The sequence below is a fragment of the Podospora pseudoanserina genome (genome assembly GCF_035222485.1).
Source record: "Podospora pseudoanserina strain CBS 124.78 chromosome 7 map unlocalized CBS124.78p_7, whole genome shotgun sequence".
Classification (NCBI taxonomy): domain Eukaryota; kingdom Fungi; phylum Ascomycota; class Sordariomycetes; order Sordariales; family Podosporaceae; genus Podospora; species Podospora pseudoanserina.
This window is the reverse complement of record NW_026946671.1, coordinates 135,400-153,674: the sequence shown is the minus strand read 5'-3', so window position 1 is coordinate 153,674 and position 18,275 is coordinate 135,400. Positions and strand designations below refer to the sequence as shown.

At 51.3% G+C, this 18,275-nt stretch overlaps 7 protein-coding genes across 7 annotated transcripts; 4 read left to right on the top strand and 3 right to left on the bottom strand.

The window, feature by feature from the left end:
- Positions 1–40: 40 nt before the first annotated feature.
- QC764_707360 (uncharacterized protein) lies at positions 41–2,068 on the top strand (the record flags this gene model as incomplete). The annotated part of the gene is made up of 1 exon (XM_062950354.1): positions 41–2,068. One exon carries the CDS (start codon positions 41–43, stop codon positions 2,066–2,068), a length of 2,028 nt encoding a protein of 675 aa, XP_062796364.1.
- Positions 2,069–2,267: 199 nt separating this feature from the next.
- Positions 2,268–2,702, bottom strand: QC764_707350 (uncharacterized protein; the record flags this gene model as incomplete). The annotated part of the gene is made up of 1 exon (XM_062950353.1): positions 2,268–2,702. The coding sequence occupies one exon, from the start codon at positions 2,700–2,702 to the stop codon at positions 2,268–2,270; it is 435 nt and encodes a 144-aa protein (XP_062796363.1).
- Positions 2,703–3,419: 717 nt separating this feature from the next.
- On the top strand, positions 3,420–5,862 carry PHO8 (vacuolar alkaline phosphatase). The gene is made up of 2 exons (XM_062950352.1): positions 3,420–3,709; positions 3,778–5,862. Exons 1-2 carry the CDS (start codon positions 3,707–3,709, stop codon positions 5,611–5,613), a joined length of 1,839 nt encoding a protein of 612 aa, XP_062796362.1. The 5' UTR covers positions 3,420–3,706; the 3' UTR covers positions 5,614–5,862.
- On the bottom strand, positions 5,401–8,399 carry DML1 (mtDNA inheritance, partitioning of the mitochondrial organelle). The gene is made up of 5 exons (XM_062950351.1): positions 8,207–8,399; positions 7,917–8,149; positions 7,413–7,860; positions 6,129–7,362; positions 5,401–6,108 (listed from the first exon to the last, which is right to left on the bottom strand). The coding sequence occupies exons 1-4, from the start codon at positions 8,276–8,278 to the stop codon at positions 6,547–6,549; spliced, it is 1,569 nt and encodes a 522-aa protein (XP_062796361.1). The 5' UTR covers positions 8,279–8,399; the 3' UTR covers positions 5,401–6,108; positions 6,129–6,546.
- Positions 8,400–8,711: 312 nt separating this feature from the next.
- On the top strand, positions 8,712–10,050 carry QC764_707325 (uncharacterized protein; the record flags this gene model as incomplete). Its single annotated transcript, XM_062950350.1, is given in 6 exon segments — positions 8,712–8,781; positions 8,930–9,249; positions 9,290–9,349; positions 9,367–9,584; positions 9,718–9,802; positions 9,859–10,050. The coding sequence occupies 6 exon segments, from the start codon at positions 8,712–8,714 to the stop codon at positions 10,048–10,050; spliced, it is 945 nt and encodes a 314-aa protein (XP_062796360.1).
- A 545-nt stretch (positions 10,051–10,595) lies between these two features.
- On the bottom strand, positions 10,596–12,110 carry QC764_707320 (uncharacterized protein). Its single transcript, XM_062950349.1, has 3 exons — positions 11,050–12,110; positions 10,896–10,975; positions 10,596–10,829 (listed from the first exon to the last, which is right to left on the bottom strand). Exons 1-3 carry the CDS (start codon positions 11,309–11,311, stop codon positions 10,734–10,736), a joined length of 438 nt encoding a protein of 145 aa, XP_062796359.1. The 5' UTR covers positions 11,312–12,110; the 3' UTR covers positions 10,596–10,733.
- A 176-nt stretch (positions 12,111–12,286) lies between these two features.
- YCF1_2 (ATP-binding cassette glutathione S-conjugate transporter ycf1) lies at positions 12,287–16,336 on the top strand (the record flags this gene model as incomplete). Its single annotated transcript, XM_062941089.1, has 5 exons — positions 12,287–13,155; positions 13,223–14,642; positions 14,693–15,877; positions 15,938–16,024; positions 16,125–16,336. Exons 1-5 carry the CDS (start codon positions 12,790–12,792, stop codon positions 16,334–16,336), a joined length of 3,270 nt encoding a protein of 1,089 aa, XP_062796358.1. The 5' UTR covers positions 12,287–12,789.
- Between the last annotated feature and the right edge of the window lie 1,939 nt (positions 16,337–18,275).

Below are 18,275 nucleotides of genomic sequence, written 5' to 3'. Positions count from 1 at the left end.
CGGTCACTCACTGACCCCCCAACCCCCACCCAAATTCACCATGCTATTACCCAAAATCATCACTGAATCTGCCAAATGTTGGCATGAACACTCACTAACCACCGAACCCCCACCCAAAATCATCACGGAATCCGCACTAACATCCGTCAAAGGACTATCCCTCAAATCCAAATTCTTCAAAGCCTTTGCCTTCACAGCCACAAGCGGCCTGGCGCTCTGGATGGTGGCCATGGTTTTCACAGAAGAGAAGCTCGACGCCAAATCAACAGATCCTCCCCTCCTCGAAAAATACTCTGAATTCAAGTCCTACACCACCTCCAAAGCCTTCTACAACAAACTCCGTATCTTTTACCGAAAACACCCACAAACAGACAATCTCCCCAAAGACCCACCGCTCCCCCTCCTCGTCTTCATCCACGGCCTCGGGGGGTCAGTAGCCCAGTTCCACCGGATCCTGACCAGCCTCACCCACCTTGCGTCTTGTCTTGCCGTGGATCTGCCAGGATGCGGACGTTCAGAGTACACCAACACCAGCTGGGTCGCTTACACCACCGATGCGCTTGTGGAACTCTTGGAGATGATCATCAATGACTATCGTGAAGAGAGGCAGCGGGTGGTGTTGATAGCGCACAGTATGGGATGTGGACTGGCGACACTGCTTATCAACCCTCGGCACGAGATACAGTCGGATCTTTGTGACAGTGTTCTTGGACTTGTGGCTATGTGCCCGGCTCTGATGCCGACGGAGGAGCAGGTGAAAAAGTATCGGCGACTGCTTTGGATCCCGGGCTTCATTTTCGACCTCTGGAGGGCTTGGGATAGGAGGGGGGGGATCAACAGTGCGAGTGTCAGTCGGATTGTTGGCCCCATGGCGGATGCCAAGGCGAGGAAGCTGCAGCTCATGTTTAACTACCAGAGCAGAACGCCCGTGTTTAGACGTATGGCTTGGGGGATGTTGCCAGAGTTTGATGAAAAGGGGAATCCGAAGGGGGGGTTCCCGGAGAATAGTGTCTGGACGGGCCTTCAGGTTCCGGTCTTGATAATCAGTGGGTGGTTGGATGAGATTACGCCGATGTGGGTGGCGGAGATGGTTTATGATTTAGTTAAGCACTCGCACACGACGCCGCCGTGGAGGGCGGGCCGGATTTTGGATTGGAGGAATTCACCTATTTCGACTCTGAGCTTGGGGAGCGCGGGCGCGCGGTCTCAGGGATCACCGGGTTCGGATACTAGCTTAGGGGGTGGCGGTGCTGCTCCTGCTCCTCCGACTTCTATGGTTAGGGACTCTGAGGTGGCTAGCTTGTCGAGCTCAACCCCTGAGGAGTCTTGTGCTTCGGAGACGCCGAGTTTGGACAGTTGGATTCCGCCTCTGCCGTCGCACCCACCGAAGTATATTAAGAATTTTGATATTAAGGTTGGGGGTCATGGGCTGCTTTTTTCCGAGAAGATGGTGGCTGGGTTGATATCGGAGTTTTTGACCGACCAAATCACTAAGAGGTTGGACCTGAGTTGGCAGCTGCAGTATTTGAACGAGGGTGGGAAGTGGGATGTGAAGAATTATGAGAAGTGGCGGGGTGTGGTGCCCGTGTCGGACCCGATTGCGGGAGTGTTTAGGGCGATGAAGACGTTGAGGGAGACGGATGGTGAGCACTCTCCTCAGAAGTTTGGGGCAAAGTACGGGGGGAAAACCATTAGGGACGTGATCGACATCTCGCACGACACGCCTGTGTACGAACCGAACAATTTGAGGGTTTGGCAGGTCAGCTATCACAAGGTGGCAACGGTGTCGAAGATTCCGCCGTCGAGGGCGGATATTGATCGGTTTATCGAGAAGGTGGACGAGATCAGAGCGAAGCAAACCAAGTTTGAGATTGGGGTGCATTGTCATTATGGGTTTAACCGGACGGGGTTTTTGATTGTGTGTTATTTGGTGGAGAGGTTGGGGTGGAAGGTTGAGGATGCGATCGAGCACTTTGCCCAGGCGAGGCCCAACGGGATCAAGCATGCGCATTTTCGGGATCGGTTGCATCTCATGTATCCAAAGAGTCCAAAGAGGTATGTTGATTAGGATAAATATCTCAGTTGGGTGAAGGAGTGGAGGACGCGGACGTGGTGGACTTTGGTTAAGTGGTTAGGGGTGAGATGGTTAGGAGTGAGATGGTGATGGTGTGTATACCCAGCGTCTCTTGCTTTTTGGGGGTTTGTAGCGAAATGGTTCCTTGTAGGATTCGAAATTGGGGGTTTCAATTGATTGTAATTCTATCTGTCTATAACAGCCCCTGACTGGCCAGGTAGGCAGCCCCTGAATCAGCCCAGATTTCATACTTGGTCAGTTTATTGTCATTGTCAAACTCCAAGACATATGTAAAGACCTCGCCCCAGGACTGGTTGGTCGAGAGCCAGGTGAATGTTGCTTCGCCTCGGACTGATACCTTGAGGGCTTCGGGGTCGGCAAAGTAATTGCTGAAGTGCATGTCTTTGTAGGCGAGATGCTTGGAGAGAAGATGGAAATACTCTTTGAGGCCGGAGGGACCTTTGAATTCTCGGCCAAGAAAGGGAGCTAACTGGGGGAGGCCATGTTCGTAGATTAGAATGTCGGAGGAGGAGAAGTGGGAGAGGATGGTGGAGGGGGGTGACTGAGCGGAGAGGGAGTGGCAGAAGGAGGTTGTGGCGGAAAGGAGGGAGGCTTTGCTTGGGGACATGATTTGCTGTGTTTGAGGTGGGTGAACTTGAGTTTGAAAGAGCGGTGTTGATGTTTGATGTGTTGGGTGGTCACAAGGGGGATGCTGTCATTACATGGGTTGTGTTTGTTAATTGGCGAGGCTTTCATGTGGGGGTGGGGGATGACGTCGAGGAGCCCAGCTAGGGATAAGTAGCGAATTTTCCTGAAGCCCGGAACGCTAGTTATATCTAGCATTTTGATCCACAAGAGTTTCTTAATATTATAAAAGACAAAAAACACTTCAAAAATAAAGGTTTTTGTATATAAGCTTACCTCTGATAAATTTAAATACTAATTTTTACATATTTAACTACTATTATCATTACTTATATAAGCCAACACTGTCGCTAACTTTACTGTTATAGTTGAAAAGTTTAACAGCTTTAGAGGTTTTAAAAGATTTCAACAGCTTTAAATGGCTTTAATAGTGTTAAATGACTCTAACGGCTTTTAATAGCTTTAATAGTTTTAAATAAGCCTAATGATTTTAACGATGTTAATTTTTTTAAAAATTACTATTAGAGTATATAAGAAGATGATATATATAGTAAAAATTTATTTACTTATATTTCGTAGATCTTTTAATATTGGAAAACTTAAGCCTTAGTTTAACTAATAAAAATGGAGCTAAATGCTAGATATAGCTAGCGTTCCAGTCTTTAGGAGAAAATGCTATTTGTCCGCAATCGGGCTTGACGTTGAGACTTGGTAGTTGGGAGTAATACCTGTCACGCTCAGCCCCTGCAGGTCTAGGCACTGCAGGCTAGCCGATGTTCCAGGCTCCCCAGGTTCCCCCAACCTCCCCCAAACGTCCTCGAGTCACGGTCAACGGTTTTCCAACTCCCCAGTAGTTATCTACCCGCGCCGTCAAACTCAATTTTGGATTTGACAGAAACACAGTATTGACAACTTTCAGACGATAGACAGACTTGAGTCAATATTTGCGTTTGACAGTTTACCAAATACCCGAATAAGAGAGCGACGATGGTGAGTTCACTACCAAAACATCCCATGCCATCCTCATCAACATAACATCATCTGACCAACACCTCTCCCAGTCCCCGACGTCTAAACCGGCGTCCGGGGAGCGCACGCCGCTACTATCAGATGGAGTACCCTCGCGCAACTCAAGCGACTCCCTCCGCCGCGCCGAACAAGAAGATGCCGCCATCCACGGCACCCCACTCTCACCAACGCCCACCGCCCGCACCCGCACCGTCCGCGAGCTCCTCCTCTTCTCCTGGGCCCTCCTCGCAACAGCCGGAGTAATCGTCCTGGCAGTAGTCCTCCAACACCGCAACAGCACCACCACCCCACCCACCCCCACCGACCCCATCCCCATCATCCCCGGCGATCCAGGCACGGGAACCCCCTACCCAGCCATCTCCTCCCTCACCCCGAAGAAAGACCGCAAGCGCAACCTCATCTTTATGGTATCTGACGGCATGGGTCCTGCCTCCCTGTCTCTCACTCGAACATTCAGACAGCACGTCAATAACCTCCCCATGGATGACACCCTCGTCTTGGATCAGCACTTTTGGGGCACGTCGAGAACAAGATCGTCAAATTCATGGGTGACGGACTCTGCGGCTGGGGCTACGGCGTTTAGCTGTGCGAGGAAGAGTTACAACGGCGCTATCGGGATGGAACCTGGGTTTAAGCCCTGCGGTACGGTCCTCGAGGCTGCCAAACGGGCGGGGTACAAGACTGGTTTGGTTGTCACGACGGATGTGACGGATGCGACGCCGGCGTGTTTTGCTAGTCATGTTGGGTATCGATGGCAGATGGATGAGATTGCGATGCAGGAGATTGGGGAGGGGGTGTTGGGACGGTCAGTGGATTTGATTTTGGGGGGTGGTAGATGTCATTTCTTGAAGAACTCTACCGCGGGGAGTTGCAGACAGGATGATGTTGATGTTGTGGAGATTGGGCAGAAGAAGCATGGGTGGGGGTATGTGGATGACAGGGCTGGGTTTGACTCGCTCAAGTTGGGGAAGAATGTGAGCTTGCCGTTGTTGGGGTTGTTTGCCGAGAGGGATGTGCCGTTTGAGATTGACCGCAGGCATATGAATGATGTCTACCCGAGCTTAAGCGAGATGGCGGTCACGGCTTTGAAGGCGTTGGAGGAGGCGACTAAGGATAGTGAAAAGGGCTTTTTCTTGATGATTGAGGGGAGCAGGATTGATCACGCGGGACATATCAATGATCCGGCGGCGCAGGTGAGGGAGGTGTTGGAGTATGACAAGACTTTTAACGCCGTGTTGGAGTTTATCGAGGAGTCGGATACGGAGGGAGTTTTGGTTGCGACGAGCGATCACGAGACGGGTGGGTTGTCGACTGCCTGGCAGGCGCCGAATGAGCTGCCTGTATACAACTGGCATCCCGAGGTTCTGCTGCAGGCGAATGCCTCGGCCGAGTATCTCACGCTACTGTTGCAGCAACACATGATCGCGAACCCGGTCGAGGAGCAGCAGCAGCTTCAGGACTGGATCAGGGAGGATTTGGTGGAGAAGAGATTGGGGATCAAGGATGCGTTGGAGATTGAGATCAATGCTCTGGCGTCGAATCCTTTACTGGCGATGAATATCTTTTCGAAAATGGTGAGCATCCGGGCGAGGATTGGATGGTCTACCCATGGGCATTCGGCCGTGGATGTGAATATTTATAGCAGCGGGGGGCCGGGGACGGAGGATATCAGGGGAAATGTGGAGAATATTGAGGTCGGAGGGTTTTTGAGAAGGTATTTGGATGTGGATGTGGATGAGATTACTAGGGAGCTGAGGGAGAAGATGGTGGTTGATGTGAAGGAGGCGGAGATGACCGGGATGGATGGGCACCCTGAGGAGTGGTTTGTGGAGGTGGATGGGCTGGTGGGTTATACTACGGCTTGATGGGTTGATGATTTGAGAAGTCAGGTTGGTAATGGCTGATATGGGATATGAAATATGGGACATGAGAGGCGTCTGGGTTGATGAGCGGTTTGCATTGGTGTGTTGTTGTTGTTGTTGTAGGAGTATTACAGATAGATATAGCCAGGCGTAGCGTTTTTGTTTTCTTTTTGGTTTGGGTGGAGGTAATCATGGCTCTTTTCTGTGTAGCATTGAGAATAGCATAACACGGTTACCGGTTTGCTACATACATACTTTTGATTGTTTCACTCTGTGTGGTTTATCCTCGCAATACTCTTGTCGATAACACCATTGATCTTTTCTGCCCTGATAGAAGCATGAAGATACACCATTCACGAAGTACACACCCCCCCTTTCGAGGGAGCTCGCCCTGCTCTGTTCCCTCAGTGTTTACAAAGAGTCAGCAGACCGTTGGTAGCTCGGGTTATTCATTAACTCGACGACTCTGGGAGCTCATGTTGAGAAGGAAGGAGCCACCGTCAGAAGGAGGGAGCCACCGTCAGAAGGAAGGAGCCAACGTCCACAAGGAAGGGGCCAAATGTTGAGAAGGAAAGACCCAACCACGGTATATATACTAGGTCCCTTTTATTCCTTCCAACAGCAGCTCGAACATCTTGACCAGGGCGCCACTTTGTGGTCAGGTCAAATGGTCAAGGTGTAAAAGCTACTGTTACCCCCAGCCGGGGGACCTTTAACTCCCGAGTTCGATTCCGAAGTAAAACCTTCCCGGAGGGTTTTCGTAGCCGGCCACCTTTAAAGGTTGGCCGGTGAGCTTTTTGCTTTTTTTCTCTACTTTTTGGTTGTTCTTTCTTACAACCTTTTTTTTTTCTCAGAAGCTATCCTGACACGAAAAGAATCAACCACCACGACTTTTCAAAGTTTTTTTCTTCTTTGGTGTTTGTTTACATCGAGAGATCAATCATCCTCCCCGCTATCACTCCCACCACTCCAGCCCTCATGGTACTCCTCCGCCATTTCCGCCAAATCATTCCCCAGCATCTCTCTGTCCTCCAGCCCTATGCTCTTGATCACCGTGTCCTTCAGCTTTCTCAACCTAGTACAGACGCTCGAGTCGGTCGACAAGCTGGTTGTGATCTTGACCTTGACCTCCGCTCCCTCCTTCTCCTCCTCTTCATCCTTTTCAACAGTGAAAATCTCGGGAAACGAATCCAAAATCGGGAACGCCAGCTCAGTGGCATAAGTCTTGGTTATCGGCTCGTAAGAGCTCTTGCGGATACGTCGGCCTTTTTCATCGAGTTCCTCGCCTTCTTTGCCGGATGTTTCCGAGGGGGAGAACCCGCGGGAGGTGAGCAGCTGGCTGAAGACTCTTGGTGTTCTTTGGTTTTGGTTTCGAATGGAGTAGACGTCTATTTGGTCTACTGTTGAGGAGGAAAGTCTAATGTCGAGTTGGATCCCCTCGGAAAAGTCATTGATGGGGGAGGAGTTAATTGAGAATTGTAGCCCGGCAACCTTTTGCTTGCCGGTTAGATCCAGAGTTTCGATGATGGTGTTGAGGGTTTCCTTCTTTTGGCCTCGGAGACGGGAGGGGAGGAGTGCGGATTCTACTGCTGAGGAGAACAAAGCTGTTGTGTGCCAGGGGGAGGTGGGGTCGAAGTTGGTGAGGGAGGGGGGTAAGCGGGAGGGGAGGGAGAGGGGGACGAGGATGGAGGAGTGGGTGTAGAGTTCGGCGAAGGAGCGGGATTCATTGGCTAGGCGGAGGAGACGTTTATCCTGTCGAGGTTAGTAAATGGGTAAGAAATATGAGGAAGATAGAAACGTACCCGTGGCATGGTTTTGAGTGGTGATTCTAGCCCCCAAGTCCAGATAGCTATCTTTGCGCCGTACTCATCCCTGATCCTCTCCAGGTATCTGGATCCAAAACCTCCCCAAGCATCGTCTACCCCCATAAACACTTGAAATCCCTGCATAAAGTCTGCCTCTTCGGCGAAATACCTCAGATCGCGGTCCAGGAGGTCGTGCTCTTTGTCAAGCTCCCTAAACAACTCCTCTCCAGTGCTGAACTGCTCGAAAGGCTGAATCCTCGACGCTACCTCAAACTCATTCAGCTGCACGACTGACCGTGGGTGGTAGTACAACCGCGAGAAATCAGAAAAGTATCTCACTGTGTCGGGGGTAGGTCTGGGAGGTGGGAGGCCAGAGTTCAGAGCTTCTGTGTAGGGTGAAGGCTGAATGGGGTCGGCCTTTTGGAGGACTGTCTTTCCGGGCCTACTGGACGATCAGAATCTGTTTGTCGTGGAGTGAGATATGTCAGTGAGGGAACTCACCATACTCCAGACGCCGTCGGGTTCAAGTCCAACTGGGTGGGATCAGGCTCCTCGCCCTCGATTTCATAAAGCGCATTAATCTTCTTCATCGAACCAAACGCCCCCTTCAAATCATAGATCACCGTCCGCGGCATAAACGTCTCCGTTTTGCCATCTGGAGAGAGCCCGGGGCGGAAGTGCACATCGTGGTCGATGAGGGGCTCGTCGTTCTCTGAGTAGGTGAAGTATGATTCCTGTATAGTTTGTAAGCTTCTCATGATGTTGTTGACAGGCACAGGGATGAAGTGTACTTGGGTATTCCAGAAGTGAGTGGCGAGATAGTTGCTCTGCTGCCCCAGTTGCAGGGTGATGATTTCGTGCATTTTTGAGGTATATCTCTATCTAGCGCCCAAGTTTCTCTTATGGCCCAGTAATTAGGGACAAGAAAGTCAGGAAATGTCGACTTGGTTGTTGATGCAAAGTGAAGTGGAGTTTTGGGCTTCAACGAGTGGCATGGGGTTGGTGAGTGGGAATGACGAAGTTTGAGTTATTGAGAGCGAGAAAGCATAACCCTAACCCTTCCCCTTTTCAACTTCATGGAAACTCCAAGACAGACAGAAGCCAGAGGGAAAGTATAAAGAGTAATTTGTGGGAAAGCGCCTCTGATGCCTACAGCGGGTCCAAAGGATAACTAGTGGCACCAAACTTTAAAATTCCAAGTTTGATTTATTATTATTGCTACTCTGTCCAGAGAAACTTCTCCCCGATCAACGTTCCAGTAACATCCTACCTATCTGAAAAGGAATACGCAGCAAGATGGCGCCCATCTCGCAACATTCCTTCGTATCCACAGACACATTTGTGTTCCAGTCAACGGCGGTTATTCGTCAGAAACCGGAGAAAGAGCAAGGCGAGCTCGAATCCAAAACAGCCTCCACTCCGGAATATCCAGCACATTCGCAGGCAGCCACTGTGCCCGAGCCCATTCCGCAACATCCCGACTTCTCGACGGAGGCCATTTTTGCCGAAATGAGTTGGCTTTCTCCCTCGTGGAAGCCCTGTGGCCCCCTTGTGCGAGCCCGAGCTGACCGCGTGCAAACCTCAATCGACATCGGTCCAGCAGATTGAAAATGACGAGATGATTCTTGCAATGAAGACTGAATGCCTAGACTCTCTGAAGGAATATGTACCAACCACGCAGATGTATGATACAAGATACTTCTTGGAGACCTTTGCCCACCATTTACCTCTCGAGGGAGGTAAGAATCTCATGAAGGAGATCATCAAGTTCTCCGTGACTCCCGAAAAGCTGCGACAGCTAAGAAATTTCTTGCGGGCACGATTCTCAAGCCAGGTATGTTTAGGATCTTGACGTTTATGGGCTTATTTGAAAGGTCATTGACATTATGCTCAAATTCAACCTGCCGACCAATCCAAAGTTGACCATGGCATCGGTAACTACAGGGCCGAGAGAGATTCCGCCTCAAGAAAGAAGCAGGAAGATCTTGAAGCGTCTTGTTTAAAGCGGGACGGGTACCGCTGTGTACTGAGAGGGGCTTATCAGGAACAGTATTTCATGACCCAACTGTCCGCACATGAGAAGACGAGACAGTATTGGGAGGAGCACACTGTGGCACACATATTGCCACACGTACTTGGGGGGAATTTGACGAGAAAAACGTTGAAGAGGTGGACGTGATAGCCCCAAGTCAAACGACACCTAGCTAATGTATTCGAATATAGACTCGCAGGATGGCTGTAACATGATGGGCTTTTTGGCATTATTTGGCATCATCAATCCCTAATACACGAATACAGCAAGTATCAACAAGGCGGAAGACGCCATCATACTAGCCAAATACCTGCCGTTCAACGACTTCCGGTTTGGGTTTGAACCAACACGCGAGGTAAGTCCAGCTATAAAAGATCTCCAGCTTCTGGTTGCTAAAGAAGTGGACAACAGCCTCACACCTATCGCGTGCATGTCTTCGAGAGCGGTATTGGTCACTATCAGCTGAGCATGGAACCTCGAAGCGTCACCTTTAGACAGAATGATGCTCGCAACCCTGTGCCGCTTCCAGATCCCCACCTGTTGAGAGTTCATTATGCTCTGGGAAAGATGTTCAACCTAAGTCAAGAGAATACCTGTGTATAGCCTCCACAACTGAATTACTAAACAGACCGAGCCATGTCTGAATCGGAACTTGAGAATCCAAGAGTAGGTCTCAAAAGATGCCTAGTCACGTTGTGGACAAGATAACTGGTACTGCAAAATACTGAAGCAGGCCCTAAAAGATAGTTAATAGACCTCTTAGCTATCTTTTGAGGCGTATTAACTATCCTTTAAGGCCTGTTCTTCTTCTAGAAAGGGGTAGGTTAACAATAATTATATGGTATACCGACGACGTGCTAGTCAACAGGCCCGAAGAGACCAAGGTACTTCTTGCACAATAATATCGATACCTATTGACTACCTTATTACGCCTTAAATGGCTGTTTGGCGTGGCCACGAGGAAGAGACAAGTCCCATGGCTACCTAAGAGCAAAACACACATGACGTGATATTTACAGCCGGCATCTGGGTGTGTGATATACACAGTGTGTTTCTGTGAAACAGGATGCTAGCGGCAAAGTCAAAGTGAAAAACTAAAGACACATATCTAGTATCCGTACATCCATATTCTTCAGTGAACGACTTTGCAGACAACAGGTGGGCACCAGAGGTGTTGTGCTTGTCATTGATGTAGATACTGCTACTATAAACATCAACAACTCTTCATCCTCTCATAAAAGCCCCGATCAACCCCAACCACTCCCAATCTACAACCTCTCCCCCAGTCAAGCCTTCTCGCCCTGTATCGTAGCAACAACCCGGCGACTATGCTTGGCGGCTCTAAACTCGAGATACCAGATCCCCTGCCACGTTCCGGTGCACTATTTCAACTCATTAGCATCATTTCGCCCCTTTCCCTCCACTCACCACAACCAGTCAAGACTCACCAGTTTCCCATCCTTGATCGGAATAGTAACACTAGCCCCAATCAAAGCACTCTTGACATGAGCAGGCATGTCATCCAGCCCTAGGTTAGGTACCCCCATACATGTCAGCTCTCCTACCATCCCTTTTTGGTCCCCATCCCAGAAACAAACTCACCCTCAGCATCATGCCTATAAAGCGCCTCCCCCTTCGGCCCTTGCTCCGGCACAATCTTATCCAACGCATCACTCATATCCGCCCTGACATCCTCGTCCCAATTCTCGTTCAGACTCAACGCGCAGGAGGTGTGCTGGATAAACAGGTTCAACAAGCCCACTTTGTAGTTTTTGATCTCGGGGAGTTCCTTGATGATGGTGTCGGTGATGAGGTATGAGCCGCGAGAGCGGGAGGGGAGGGTGAACTGTTTTTGGGTCCACATTGCTACTGCTGAGGGGGGGGAGTGGTAGCTTGTGGGGGTGTTGTGGTGGGAGGGGAAGAGGAAGGAGAAGGGGAGGGTCCAGAGGGTGTGGAAGAGGGAGGGGAAGAACGCTAGGAAGAGGATGGAGATGAAGAGGAGGGTGGGGAGTTGGGATTGGGAGGGGATTTTCAGGGGGTAGAGATGGGGAAATAGGTGGTTTGGGGGTTGTGGATTGGCCGGTTGGGGAGAGGGATTCCAGGGGGATAGAATCGCTTTCGTTGTATGTTGGTGGTGGTGATGGTGAGCGTTGTGGTGGTGTCGAGCGAGGCATGCTTTCTAGAATGGATGGTGAGGGAGGAGGGGCTTTCTCCAACGTCATTGCAGGGGGTTGCCCTAATGGTGGGGTAGGTGTGACGGCGGGACCGGAAGCCGTTATCGATATGGTGTGTGAAAGAATAAACGGTGGAAGTTTTGTCAAGATGGGTATGACAAGCTTGGAAAGTTCTCGACTGAAGAGGTACGTAGCAAATATGGAACTGGTTGGATTGGCTTAGCTTCGATTGTAATTAGCATTGCTATGGCATTTGCAAGTGGTTGCGTCAACTTTGCTCTGAAGAGCACATCAGTGGATGTGTCGGCATAAGACGCCCCGACCGCGTCCCAGAGCGCCGGTTCTTCCCCGCAACATGTCACGGAAAAGACAGATTGTGAGGTGGAAAGAAGCATTCCATATTACCAATCGTGTACTGCGTACCACGGGGGCAGAGAGCTGCTGTCGTCACACCGGACACTGGCCACCGGCGCCGTGGTGAGGCAAAGCTTGAAGATGGATGGAAAATGGGACAGCGGTTGCTGGTGGGGTGAAAGCTCCGACGTCGGGTGGGGCACCCTGTGAGCTGTTAGGCAGGTACATGGCTTGGCATCCGGATAAGAGGGAAAAGAGAGCAGTTGCAGCCAATTGTCGGATGCCAAAAGTCCCCCGCTAGCCGCATGACCTGGGGCCGTGAACACTTTGATAGCTGCATGCAGCTTAGCTCGGCTGCATCTCCAGGCTCCCCCTGTCGATAACTGCCAGAAAGACCCCCAGGGCCCCAGAACTTGCTGACATATTCAAGGGCGCGTTTGTTGGCTGCCGGGCGAAGCTTGTCCTCTTTTCTCGGTTTTTCTTCTTGCCGACGAAGGATCCTTCATTGATTCCTTGCCCCTCGAACCTCAATTGTCTCCTGTTGGCCGAGCCAGCCCAGTAGCTGTCGACTTGATCGCATCGCTTTTCTCGGTTTTGCGCCCGTGCCTTGCCGGTGCCGAGATCGCCAAACTCCGTGAACGTCATCCATATCCGCCCCGCGAAGCCGCCGCCGATACCAGGGCTAGTTTCGAGACTTCACCGCCCGCCATTGAAGTCCAGTTTTCGGCGCATTTTGGGGGAAGTCGTGAAGGAGAGGAAGGCCTGATATGACGTCTGCGCCTAAGTTCTTGAGACGGCAATAATATCTGTGCCAATGGACGAGGCCGTGGCTCGCTTTGGTGACGGCCTGCAGCTGGTCTTGTCACCGCAACCGCAACAGTCGTCGCAAAAGATTCTCTTTGAGACCGGATCGTTTACAGGATACCATTCCCTCTCTTCTGGGTTTGGCCATGGGTATCTGAGCGCGGAAAGGACTTTGAGACAGCCGTTATGTGGAAATGAAGAAGGTTGGGGTCCCTTGAGCCCCTTTCGATGGGACTTTACGCCTTGCTTTATCGATGTCTGGGTGGCTTCTGTTGCTGCATTTGGAATCATTGCTGGGTCATTGGCCATCGGGTGGTTGATCAAATGGAGAAAACCAAATCCAGTTTCCAAGGATTGGCACTTTTGGACCAAACAGGTAGGTTGCGAAAGCCTGGATGGACATGAATGTAAGGTGAAGGATGTTGCGCTGACATTGCGCATAGGTATTGCTCGGTCTCATCATCGCCAACGTTGCGGTTCAACTTGCGTTCCAAATCATCAGTTATCCCGGTATCTGGTACGGCGACTTTAGAGTGTACACAACCGTCGCAACTATCGTGTCTCTCGGTGTGATTTTCACCATCCAATGGCTCGAGCACGAAAGACTGCGAAACGCCAACGGTGTCGTCCTCTTCTACTGGCTATTTCTTATCATCGCCCTCTCCGTCAAACTTCGATCTCTGATCTCGCAGCAGATCTTTGCCAGCAACCTGCCCTACTTTGTCACCTATTGCGTCGGCTTTGGCCTTTCGATTGCCGAGTTTTTCTTTGAGTGGTTGTGGCCCAAGAAGAACTCTACATACGAGGCTCTGGTAGACGAAGAGGAGTGTCCCGTGGAATACGCCACTGTCTTTTCCCTTCTTACCTTCTCGTGGATGACGCCACTTATGAAGTACGGTTACTCGACTTTCCTGACAGAGGAGGATCTTTGGGGTCTTTCCAAGACAGATACCACAAAGGCCACGGGTGAGGCGTTTGCCACTACCTGGGAGCACCAACTCAAGACTCGCAAGAACCCGTCGATTTGGTTGGCGCTTATTCGTGCTTATGGTGGTCCTTATATGCTCGCTGCTCTGTTCAAAATTGGCAACGATATCTCGCAGTTTACCCAGCCCCAGCTGTTAAAGTATCTGCTCTCTTTTGTCGACTCCTGGAACCTTCCTGGCGTGGAGCGCCAGCCCGTGATCAAGGGCGCATCGATCGCTCTGGGTATGTTTGCTATCGCTGTCTTCCAGACCACCATGATCCACCAGTATTTCCAGCTTGCTTTCGTTACCGGTATGAGGATCAAGGGTGGCTTGACCTCGGCAATCTACAAGAAGTCATTGAGACTTTCGAACGAGGGCCGCAAGAGCAAGACCACCGGAGACATTGTCAACTATATGGCGGTGGACGCCCAGCGGCTGCAGGATCTTACGCAGTTCGCCCAGCAGCTGTGGTCTGCCCCTTTCCAGATTATCATCTGCTTGGCCTCGCTATACCAGCTCGTCGGATGGTCTATGCTTGCGGGTGTTGGTGTCATGATCGTCATGATTCCGATCAATGGCATGATTGCAAAGTTCATGAAGAATTTGCAAAAGAAGCAAATGAAGAACAAGGACGCCAGGAGTCGACTTATTGCCGAGATTGTGAACAACATGAAGAGCATCAAGTTGTATGCCTGGGGTGCGGCCTTTATGAACAGGCTCAACTACATCAGAAATGATCAGGAGCTCAAGAACCTGCGCAGAATTGGTGCTGGCCAGGCCTTTGCCAACTTTACATGGTCCTCGACACCCTTCTTGGTGTCCTGCTCGACATTTGCGGTGTTTGTCTTCTCTGGCGACAAGCCCCTGACCACCGACATCGTCTTCCCCTGCTTAGGTGTGTATCATTCTTCAACTTCTCACAGTACTTGAGCTAACCTTTCATAGCCCTCTTTAACCTTCTGACTTTCCCTCTGGCGGTTCTACCCATGGTCATTACCTCCATTATCGAAGCCAGTGTTGCTGTCGGTCGCCTTACCTCGTTCCTCACCGCCGAAGAGATCCAGCCTGATGCTGTTATTGTCAAGCCAGCAGCTGAAGAGCTCGGCGAGGAGACTGTCACCATTCGCGATGCTTCCTTTTCTTGGAACCGCCACGAAACCAAGGACGTTTTGCACGATGTCAATTTCTCTGCTCACAAGGGAGAGCTGTCCTGCATCGTAGGCCGTGTCGGAGCAGGCAAGAGCTCTTTCCTGCAGAGTGTCCTTGGCGACCTCTGGAAGGTCAAGGGCGATGTTGAGATCAGAGGCTCAATCGCCTACGTCAGCCAGACCTCTTGGATCATGAATGCTACTGTCAAGGAAAACATCATCTTCGGCTATCGTTATGACTCCAATTTCTACGAAAGGACCGTCAAGGCCTGCGCTTTGCTCGATGACTTTGCTCAGCTTCCTGACGGCGACGAAACCGTAGTGGGAGAGCGCGGCATTTCTCTCAGCGGTGGCCAAAAGGCCCGTGTCGCCTTAGCCAGAGCTGTTTACGCGAGAGCTGATATTTACTTGATGGACGACTGCCTATCCGCTGTGGACTCTCACGTCGGACGTCACATTATCGATAACGTCCTTGGCCCCAAGGGTCTTCTAAGCTCCAAAACGAGAATCCTCGCCACGAACTCGATTCCAGTCTTGATCCAATCTGACTACATTTGCATGCTCAAGGATGGCGAGATCGCCGAGAAGGGAACCTACAGGCAGCTTGTTGCTATGAAGGGCTTGGTCTTTGATCTTATCAAAACCGCTGGCCAAGACAGCTCTGGGCCGAGCTCCCAATCTGTATCTCCCACAGACAGCGGCAGCGAAACATCTACCATCATTGATGCCGAGGGCAGCAGCCAAGAAAAAGATACTATCGAGGAAGCCCAGGAAGGGTTGAGTACCCTCCAGTCTATCAAACCAGGTCCCAGTCAATCGTCCCCCTCGAAACCCAAGGCTAGGACGGGCAGCAACACCACCCTCAGACGTGCCAGTGCCGCCAGCTTCAGGGGCCCAAGGGGCAAGCTCACCGACGAAGAGAACCCTAGCAGGACCAAGCAGGCAAAGGAGCACTCCGAACAGGGCAAAGTCAAGTGGTCAGGTACGTCATTGTTAACGTCTCTAATCTTGGTATCGTCGATCGCGGTGCTAATTGTTCCAGTTTACACCGAGTATGCCAAAACTGCTAATCTCGCAGCCGTTGGTGTCTACCTGATCACACTCATCGCTGCTCAAACTGCGGGAATTGGTGAGTCAATGTGTCTCCTTCCACTTTGGATACCGACGATATATAGCTGCTTCGTTGTTTACACCCCTAGATGTGCCTCCTGCTAACTCTGATGACGCAGGCGGGAATCTATGGCTCAAGAGCTGGTCAGACGAGAACACCAAGAACGGCTCCAATCTCAATGCTGGCAGGTATCTTGGCTTCTATCTCGTGTTCGGCGTCGGCGCTGCCGCCCTTACCGTGGTGCAAACGCTTGTTCTTTGGATCTTCTGCTCTATTGAGGTGAGTGAGATTGACGATGGCGATGCAGGCGACCAAGTATCATGCTCATAGGTGGTTCGCATAGGCATCGAGAAAGTTGCACGAGAGGATGGCAACGGCGATCTTCAGGTCGCCCATGTCCTTTTTCGACGTCACACCGGCCGGCCGCATTCTCAATAGGTTCTCAAGGTACGTATCCTGTTGCTTCTTCTTAGGGCCTTGTTTGTCCGGTTATGTCCCTCGGCTCTCCCCGTTTTGCTCCTGTTCGCCGACAGAAGCGTGGCACAAGCTACTGTTGTATGAGACGGGAGAATCGAGTGGCTCCGGTGGGTTGGGCAACACTAGTGGGCATGTTGTGTTCCGTTACTGTTACGTATCTTGCAGGCGGTCCAACAGCGGAGCAGAAGGGGCGGTCTGCCTTTAGCGAGGGTTGCTCAGATTGTGCTAACTCGACCCTTACATAGTGACATCTATCGTGTCGACGAGGTGATTGCCCGGACCTTCAACATGTTGTTCAACAACCTGGCAAAGTCCGCCTTCACGCTAGTCATGATCTCGGTCACTGTACCTCCCTTCATTGCCCTGATCGTTCCCCTCAGCGCCATGTACATCTTCATCCAGCGGTACTACCTGCGCACATCTCGTGAGCTCAAGAGACTTGACAGCGTGAGCCGAAGTCCTATCTATGCGCACTTTCAAGAGTCACTCGGCGGTGTCTCGACCATCCGAGCGTACCGTCAGCAGGACAGGTTCGAGGTCGATAACGAGTGGAGGGTAGATGCCAATTTGCGAGCTTACTTCCCCTCCATCAGCGCCAACAGATGGTTGGCGGTGAGACTCGAGTTTATTGGCGCCGTAGTGATTCTGGCCGCCGCTGGCTTCGCCGTCATGTCGGTCGTCAATGGCAGCGGGCTGTCGGCAGGATGGGTTGGTTTTGCCATGTCTTATGCCCTGCAGATTACCACGTCCCTCAACTGGATCGTCCGTCAGACGGTCGAGGTCGAGACCAACATTGTGTCTGTAGAGCGCGTGCTTGAATATGCCCAGCTGCCAAGCGAGGCCCCTGAAATCGTTCATCGCCATCGGCCGCCTGTCAGTTGGCCGGCCCGCGGCGAAGTCGAGTTCAACAACTACAGCACTCGTTACCGCGAGGGTCTTGATTTGGTTCTCAAGAACATTAACCTGGACATCAAGTCGCACGAGAAGATTGGTGTCGTGGGACGTACCGGAGCCGGTAAATCCTCGCTGACCCTAGCCCTCTTCAGGATCATCGAGCCCGACACGGGCAACATCACCATCGATGGCCTCAACACCTCAAGCATTGGCCTCTTGGATCTCAGACGTCGCCTGGCCATCATCCCTCAGGACGCCGCTCTATTCGAGGGCACCGTTCGGGACAACCTCGACCCCGGCCACGTCCACGATGACACCGAACTCTGGAGTGTTCTCGGTACGTTCATTTTGACATGTTACACTTACCACAGAGTGACATTGCCCCCCTATCTAGTTTCTATCCCCCCTCTTCGGTCTTTCCCCCCACCATCTCGGAGCTCACATGGGTTTTTCTGTTGACCTCTGATTTGCCTTGATGACGGGAACACAAAACTAACAATCTGTTTGCTGCACAGAACATGCCCGGCTAAAGGACCACGTCGCTTCCATGGAGGGTGGTTTGGAGGCTAAGATTCACGAAGGAGGTAAGCACCACATATTTTCCCACGTGGTTTTCCCTATTGTCTCTGCGCTTTCTATCGGCTTTTCGCTTTCCCGCACTTGTGTGTTATTGTGCAACCCTCAGTGTTGGTGTTCTGCTGCCCGCTCTTCGGCATGGTGGCGGCGCGTTCGCGGCTAGCTGCATGTGCTGCTGCCACACCATATTCTTTGGGAACACATTTTCTTGATACGAAAGCGATATCTCTGTTGCTGCTTTCCTTGCGTTGCGCGTTCTGCATGACGGACAGATGAAGCATGCCGTCATCTGCACGTGTAACAGCGGATGGATTGGGATGGA

Coding starts and splice junctions, on each gene's coding strand:
- DML1 (XM_062950351.1), bottom strand. CDS start 8,278: ATGCACGAAATCATCACCCTGCAACTGGGGCAGCAGAGCAACTATCTC. Junction 8,150..8,206: donor CTCACTTCTGGAATACCCAA/GTACACTTCATC, acceptor CAAACTATACAG/GAATCATACTTCACCTACTC. Junction 7,861..7,916: donor CCGACGGCGTCTGGAGTATG/GTGAGTTCCCTC, acceptor CTGATCGTCCAG/TAGGCCCGGAAAGACAGTCC.
- QC764_707320 (XM_062950349.1), bottom strand. CDS start 11,311: ATGTGGACCCAAAAACAGTTCACCCTCCCCTCCCGCTCTCGCGGCTCA. Junction 10,976..11,049: donor TTATAGGCATGATGCTGAGG/GTGAGTTTGTTT, acceptor TACCTAACCTAG/GGCTGGATGACATGCCTGCT. Junction 10,830..10,895: donor CGATCAAGGATGGGAAACTG/GTGAGTCTTGAC, acceptor GAGTTGAAATAG/TGCACCGGAACGTGGCAGGG.